Consider the following 7,684-nt stretch of genomic DNA (forward strand, 5'->3'; position numbering starts at 1 on the left):
GTTAAAGCCCTGGATGACTCCCGGTTTGTCCAATGCCATTTATGTAAGAGACAAATTGCATAAAATGCATAAAAATGATCCAAACAATTTGATCCTCAAAAGAAAATTCATAAATATGAAAGATAAAATAAAAGTATGGGTGAAAGAGGTCAAACTTCTATTCTACTCTTCACAGTTATTCATTCAAAAACATAACCCCCGAGAAAAATGGAAAACAATAAAAACACATTTACCAGTAAAAAACAATAATAAAGATACAGATATTGTGTTGCAGGAGAATGATATTCCAATTGATGACAACCGCCTAGTTTCTGATGAAATGAATAAATACTTTATTGAAATGCCTAAGAATCTTTCTGATTCTTTTCCTGCTTTACCCACCCATATTCAGGCACAATCTTCAGAGTCCTTCAGAATTAAATCTAGACATAGATCTATTTTTTTCAGCCCTGTTACACTTGTTGAACTCAAAACATTTGTTGACTCTCTTTCTACTCTTAAAAGTTCGGGTGACGATGTTGTGACTGCTAGAATCCTCAAAGATAACTTTTCTTCTATTTCTTCTGTTCTTTTATATTTGTTTAACTTGTCGTTGGTATCTGGTTGTTTTCCTACTGTTGTTTCCATCTTCAAAAAATTAAATAAGCTCAATAAAGAAAATCAGACCCATCTCATTATTACCAGTCATGTCAAAACTATCTGAAAAAATTAAAAAAGTAGATTACTTTCATTCCTCAGCAGCTGCAACTTTTTTTCAGCATGCCAGTTCGGTTTCAGGGAAAATATTTATACAGAAATTGCCTCAGGATTGAACAGTGGCTGTAGTGGCAAAACAGCGGGAATCTTCCTGGATATTAGTAAAGCATTTGATACAGTTAATCATAGTCTGCTGTTCCGCAAGCTGGAGAGTGCTGGTGTAAGGGGAATTCCACTGGATTGGTTCAAGTCCTTCCTACAGGGTAGGAAACAGTATGTAAGGATCAGAAACATTGCAAGTAAAGTATTACCCATAACTTGTGGTGTGTTGCAGGGCTCGGTTCTTGGTCCTACTCTCTTCTTAATTTTTGTAAATGATTTGTATAATGGTGAATTGAATGGACGGATAACTGCTTTTGCGGATGACATCTGCTCTTTCATATAAAAGTAATAACCTTCAAGATTTACATCAGAAAATGCAGTCTGACTTGAACAAAATATCTCTATGGTTTACATGTAACAAACTCAAAATTAATGTAGTCAAAACTAATTATATGATGTTTAGTCTTTCTGGAAGTGCTGACTTGCCTGCTCCACTGCGCTTTCACTCTTGTTCCTATTCTAACTGTGACTGTCCCAGTATCAGTCCAGCAAAGACTATCAAATATTTGGGTCTTCCACTGGATGAAAATCTTAATTGGAGGCAACAAATTGAAACTCTAAAGAAGTCTTTAAGGTTCTATTTGATGATTTTCCATCGCATTAAACATTTGTGCGATTTTAATGTAATGAAGGAACTTTATTTTTCATTTGTACATTCCAAAATTGAATATGGAATCACATGTTGGGGAAGCTCCTATTACCCTAATCAGGATCCAATTATTAAACTTCTAAAAGCTTTTATAAGATTGATAACGGGCAGTAAGTTTGATGATCATACATTTCCACTGTTATTTCATCTTAGAATTTTGCCTGTTAGGTTCCTATATGTATTTAAGGTTTCGTCATTGTTCTTCAATATAAGTGGAAATAGAGGCGTGACAATTGATTACACCGTAAGCCTGTTACCGCACTTCGACAGACCAGGCGGACTGCGGCTTCCCAAGTCAGATGTCCTAAACCCAATTGCACTCTTTTTCGTAAAACGTTCATTTTCCTGGCACCTAGATTTTATAATGCTTTGCCGCTCGAGGTCAAGAATGCCATTGCTGCTTGTAATTGTAAAAATAAGATTGAGAGATTAATTAAAATTTGGCTTTCGTCGCTCACTCCCGAAGTTCTAGAGTGTTTGTTCCTAATTATTGTTTGATCCATCTATTTTTCTTTCCATTCTGTTAACTTTGCATTTTGTTATCATGCTTTCTTTTTTCTCCTCTTTAATATTTTTTTGTATTTTCCCTGCTCTTCTCACCGTTTTTTTCGCATTATAAATCAATAAATAATCTTTTCACAAAATTTGAATCTCTATTTTGTTTTTTTTAATGATTTTCTTTTGCTTTCTATAATTTGCATCATATCTTTAATAATTAAATAGGTACTAATTTCCTATTTTGATTACAGCCCAAAAATGTTTTTATTTTTATCTCTCTTCATTCGTTTCTCTTTTTTCAGTCCTCCAGCGGTCCGTAAGTTGCATCTTACGTGCTGGTTTGTATTTTTTCTCAATAAAGTAATATTAAATTTGTGAATCGTTATTATGCAGCTCTCTATAATATGAACTTGTTTATTTGTTTTAGTTCTTGTTTTTGATACCTATGCATGTATTTTACATTTTCTTGTTTTGAGCTTATATTGAGAATAAAACTTCATTCATTCATTCTTATAGCAATCGGTTGGAAAACTGAAGATAAAAATTATTTTGTAAAATATACAAAATGGCGAATATTTCGTAAACGAAGCGTTTTAGGAAAACAATTTATTTCACATTTTCTCTTTGTTTTGACTCATAGAACCTATTCCCGAAGTTTGGCACTTTAATTTTGAGACAACTGTATGTGATGTGATAAAGATATTATAAAAAAATTATTGCCTTTAGTCTGCTGACTTGAGTAGCTTTATTAGTTGAATATTCCAAATAGAACAAAGTACTTTAAATCAGTATTCATGTAAGAGATCATACACCCACTATTCACATCATAATTTATTTGACGTAACAATTACCAATTAATTTTCTTTGTCACTTTTTAATAAAAGCAGTTCAGTCACATGACAGATTAGTTATTATATGAGTTGGATAAGTAATAATAAGTTAGATTCCATTTGTTGTTCGACAACACTATACACATTGAAAAAAATTGACTCCAGATAACACAGGTCAATAAATACATATGATAAGTCAATAGAGGGAGCCTCAATAGAATGTTATTACGGTGTGTAATGATGGTGAGTATGTCTTATCAACATATTACTCAACAGTTAGTAGTTTTGAGATATTTTGAATTGAATGACGTTGTAAGCTTATAAAACGTAGTCGAGTGGATCAGATGCTGGCTTTATGATTCAGAGGCCTGGGTTCAAATCCCGGCCCGGGCAAGATATTTTATCTCGGGCCACTCCCGTGTTTCGGATGGACACGTAAAGCCGTCGGTCCCGGCTGCCTAAAAAGCAGTCGTTAGGTCATGTCAGAGGCCCTGAAATTGATCAGTTGCGACCTGAAAACTCTGACACCAGATCTGAGCCAGCCAGGTCACACGATATTATTATCATTATTATAGCTTATAAAACAGCTATTAAATATGTCACTTAGATCACGTAGGCAAATTATCACAGAAGTATAAATTTTATCGCGTTTTAATTTAAGGTAGGGTCTGATTAAATTTGTAAATGCACTCTTTGCAGTCTGATCAAACCTCAAGAAGATTCAGATGATGATATAGAATTCCAGCTAATACAGCCACAACTAGGTTTAAGAATGAGTGATACAAAATAGATTGTTTATAACCTAATTCAATTAAACGATCAATTTCAATCACCATTATGACAGTTTAGGAATCTTTATTTTATTCATACGTTTTGAAAAATGACAGCACAATCAATGTGTTAATTTTAAAGTACACAGTTATTCGTATGCCACTTCCATATTCCAATGAACTAACACCACCGAATAGTTTATATTTCTATATGTATTATAATAACGACGTTAACGTTACATAATTATGATCTATTATAAAATTACAATAATGTTCATAATGTTAATACACGGCAATTGAGATTTTTTTCAAATTCAACTCTTTCGCAACAACAATAATACTTACCTACTTGATAATTGAATTTTTCATTCAAATTATTTCTCAAATAAGGAACAGACGATTTTTAAATTTAATCTAGTTCTATCTTACAAGCTAATTTGTTAAGACAAAGTAAAATTCGTGAATAATGTTTGAAAGGTGTGAGCCTACTCACCAGCTCAGCAGCAAACGCGGCGTTTTCTGACAGAAATCCATATCCTGGGTGTACAGCTTCGGCGCCAGTGTCTCTTATAACAGCAAGAACTCTCTCCACATTGAGGTAGGAGTCGCGAGCAGCTGGAGCGCCCAGGCACACCGCCTCGTCTGCCATTCTCACGTGAACCTACATAATTCACCATTCACCACAACGGCTCACAATTTTTAAAATTCTTAAACATTTTTAAATGTGATTTCACTGGGATGTACGAAATTATAACAAGTTATTTTTACATAACATCACTAGTACCATTCTAGTTTCTGTGATGACACCATATAGAATACCTCAAAGTGCTATCAAAGAAAATGAAAGGGAAATCGTGATTTATAACTAACAAGTAGCCCTGAAAAATAAATATCCTCTATATGATTCACTGCTCCCATTTTACTTGAGAATCGATCAACAATTATTCTTTAGGGTAACCGTCCACTGGAACCGTATTCAAATTCAACCGATCCGTTCGGCCGTTGGATCGAACGAATCTGCCGCCCGTTAATTCGGCCGAATATGGTCGTCCATTGGAGCCGTTTACGTCAGTCTAGTTCAGTAGTTGGCTGATCTATTGAATATTGAATAGATATTGAATTAACTACTATCATAGCCAACAAAATTTATATTGAGATTTTGGAAATTGAATAAACAAATATCCACTAAATGGGTATTCTCCTCGGTTATTCATTACAATAATCTTACTTCAGATCCTATTTGTTCAATAATCTTTGACTACAGATTCCTTTGAACATCACGACGATGATATCTTTTGTCTCGCATATCCCACAATGGAACGTGCTCTTGAACCAAGATTATAAATTTTTACTGTCCATAGTTAAACTTTATAGAAAGAACAAGTTCAAAAAACAAAAACAGACAAGACTGTGAAACAATTTTGAGGTTAGGATGATTTTGTCTCAGCTCGACTTCGGCTGAATAGAATCAAAAACTTGATCAGCCGGAGACGGCCGTGCACGAACCTATGCGCTAATCCACGAAAAGCAACCCACGCCGTGGGATATTTTGTAAACCATTGCTATAGAATTATTCATAATCAATCAGCTGACAAGTGGATTATTCATTGTATGTATTAGCCTATTATCATTACACAGATGTCTGGAGCAATGGTTTACAAAACATCCCACGGCGTGGGCTGCTTTTCGTGGATTAGCGTGGGTTTATTTTGCGGCGGGCCTTAGTGCTGGTTGCACAAAAGCCGCTTGAATTTTAAACGTGATTAATTCCACAACAACCAATCAGAGAAGCCGTCTTCTCAAAAAGGCCTTCTCTGATTGGCTCTCGTGAAATTAATCACGGTTAAAATTTAACCGGCTTTCGTGGAATCTGTTCATTATTTAAGTTATTCGTTATCACATCAATGTATGTGAAGAATCAACAATAATAATCGGTATGCCTCTATATATATATATATATATATAGTAAGGAAAATTTTGCAATATTATGCATAATTCAACTTATATTTACAACCGTGCCGGCCGGGTTGGTAAAGTCTGGAGCGTTACAAACTTCAGTCTGCTAGCACCGCCTGGTACTAGGGTTCGAATCCTGCCGCCGTTGGTATGAACGTTTGATCAAAAAAATCTCCCACACTCTTTCCAATAGCCAAGCACAGATAAAAGCATATATGGACATCATCCGCAATAGAAATATTATTTATTATTATTTATACAGTAGGCCTATCGTGAAGTTTGCTTTCGTTTTGCAATAAATTTCAATTTCAATCCCATTTAAGTGGGTCTGATTTGGCTAACTATATTCAAGTTATTGTAACACGCCTTAAAATAAGTTTCAACATCTTGATTTAATAAAACAATCTAGTTGATTTGCACAAATTATAATATTGCATACTTACTGAGCTGCTGTCTGCCGTGGAATAGACAGCAACCGTTTTTATGCCCATGCGTCGAGCTGTACGAATAATGCGACATGCTATTTCACTTCTATTAGCAATAAGAATTTTTGCAAACTTTGATTCTTCCAGGTCCACTGAATCATTGAAATAGTCGAAGGCATTGGTTTGCACACCTCTGGCTTTCGTCAATTCAACCTGCAGGAGAAAGTTTATACAGGCATAGGTTGTTTTTTTATCACAATAATATGAATTATAAACGGATACAATATAATGTGTGATTCCAGATACAGAAATGTGGAAGATTTCTAGCGGGTAGATTTCAGATAGGTACTGTAGATTTACCAAGAGCGCCTTTTTGAAATTATAAAGAGATATTCCACAGTAAAAAGTTGACTTACTATTTTGGCCACATACAATAGGCTATTTATTATAAGAGTCACTTATAGGCACTAATTAAAGCTACCAAAAATTAGGAATAATGAATTTGGCGTTCAAATTTTAACTTCATTGCAATCATTTTACTAAATCTCTACATAACTAGATGATATAAATATGCCATCAAGTGACTGAAAATTGAACCCAGCCAAATACTTTTAATGGACAAATTTTATTTATTTAAAATTGAAAAAGTGAATGAAAATTTAAACTTTCTACCATTTTTTAACCAGTTCACTGAAATCGGCAATAATGTTGAGTAGGTACCATGTATTTTGAGTCGATCATATATAAATAATATTATAATAGGCGCATTGCGCTATTCCGCGCCCACATATCGTATAGGCTTACACCAAAGAACCTCCTTATGAATTTTGCAGTTCCATTATAAGCTACAGTACATATTTAGAGAATACAATATTAATGGATTAGTACTAACCTTTCTAAGCCACAAACGTTTCAAGTGGCTGGCTATTCCAGGCCTCAATAGAGAATTTAAAGACGACATATTGTTTATTACATGGAATAATAATTCACTGTAAATTAATTAAATCTGAGATGAAAGTTTAACACACTTTAAAGCGTAGAAAGAGAGGACATGATTCATAAAATTAACTCAACAGTATTTTGACTAGCCGACAGGCACATATATTGCAAAAACAACCTGAAAAGTGACAAGTTGAGTTATAGATAAGGAGTGTACAGATAACAGAGTGTACTCTTCAGTACGCATGAGCCTCAACTCATGCTTTCACATTATTCCTTAGACCAGTTATAGAATAGACACGGCTCATTGTATATTCAAACTGAAAGTCGATGAAGCCAAAATCTACAGCCAAATCCACCCAGCTTGACGTCACAGCAGTGACGTCACGCATCGTAAAGAAATAATTATAGAAAACTTTTTTGAGTTTGTTGTGTAACTTACATTGTTGTTGAACAATGCATTGTTGTTAGCTTCGTTGTGACGTCAAGATGGATGGATTTGGCAGTGGATGTTAGAGGCTAGACTTCCCAAAGTGTCTATTCTATAACTGGTCTAAGCATTATTCACATCGCCCAACACAGCAGTCTCCCCACAAACCACTCTCGGTCTCAGACAGCACCGTATCGCACATGCGTTAGTAACGGTTTTTTCCCGTTCCATTCGGTCAGTTCTTTGAATGTAACGTTCTTTGTGATGATGGTTACCGAGCACCGTAACTGGAGCCGTCATTCCATTTTGATGATATTATTATCCAATTA

General features: G+C 34.7%; 1 protein-coding gene across 1 annotated transcript in view; it reads right to left on the bottom strand.

The window, feature by feature from the left end:
- LOC111045727 (propionyl-CoA carboxylase alpha chain, mitochondrial) overlaps positions 1-7,184 on the bottom strand; it is a 205,471-nt gene extending 198,287 nt beyond the window's left edge. Inside the window, exons 1-3 of the mRNA XM_039423810.1 lie at positions 6,879-7,184; positions 6,005-6,199; positions 4,099-4,266 (exon numbers count right to left, since the gene is read on the bottom strand). Coding sequence (XP_039279744.1) covers positions 4,099-4,266; positions 6,005-6,199; positions 6,879-6,947 — 432 coding nt within the window. The 5' untranslated portion in view covers positions 6,948-7,184. The remainder of the gene's footprint in view (positions 1-4,098; positions 4,267-6,004; positions 6,200-6,878) is intronic.
- Positions 7,185-7,684: the final 500 nt, after the last annotated feature.

Source organism: Nilaparvata lugens, chromosome 3 (assembly GCF_014356525.2).
Source record: "Nilaparvata lugens isolate BPH chromosome 3, ASM1435652v1, whole genome shotgun sequence".
Lineage (NCBI taxonomy): Eukaryota > Metazoa > Arthropoda > Insecta > Hemiptera > Delphacidae > Nilaparvata > Nilaparvata lugens.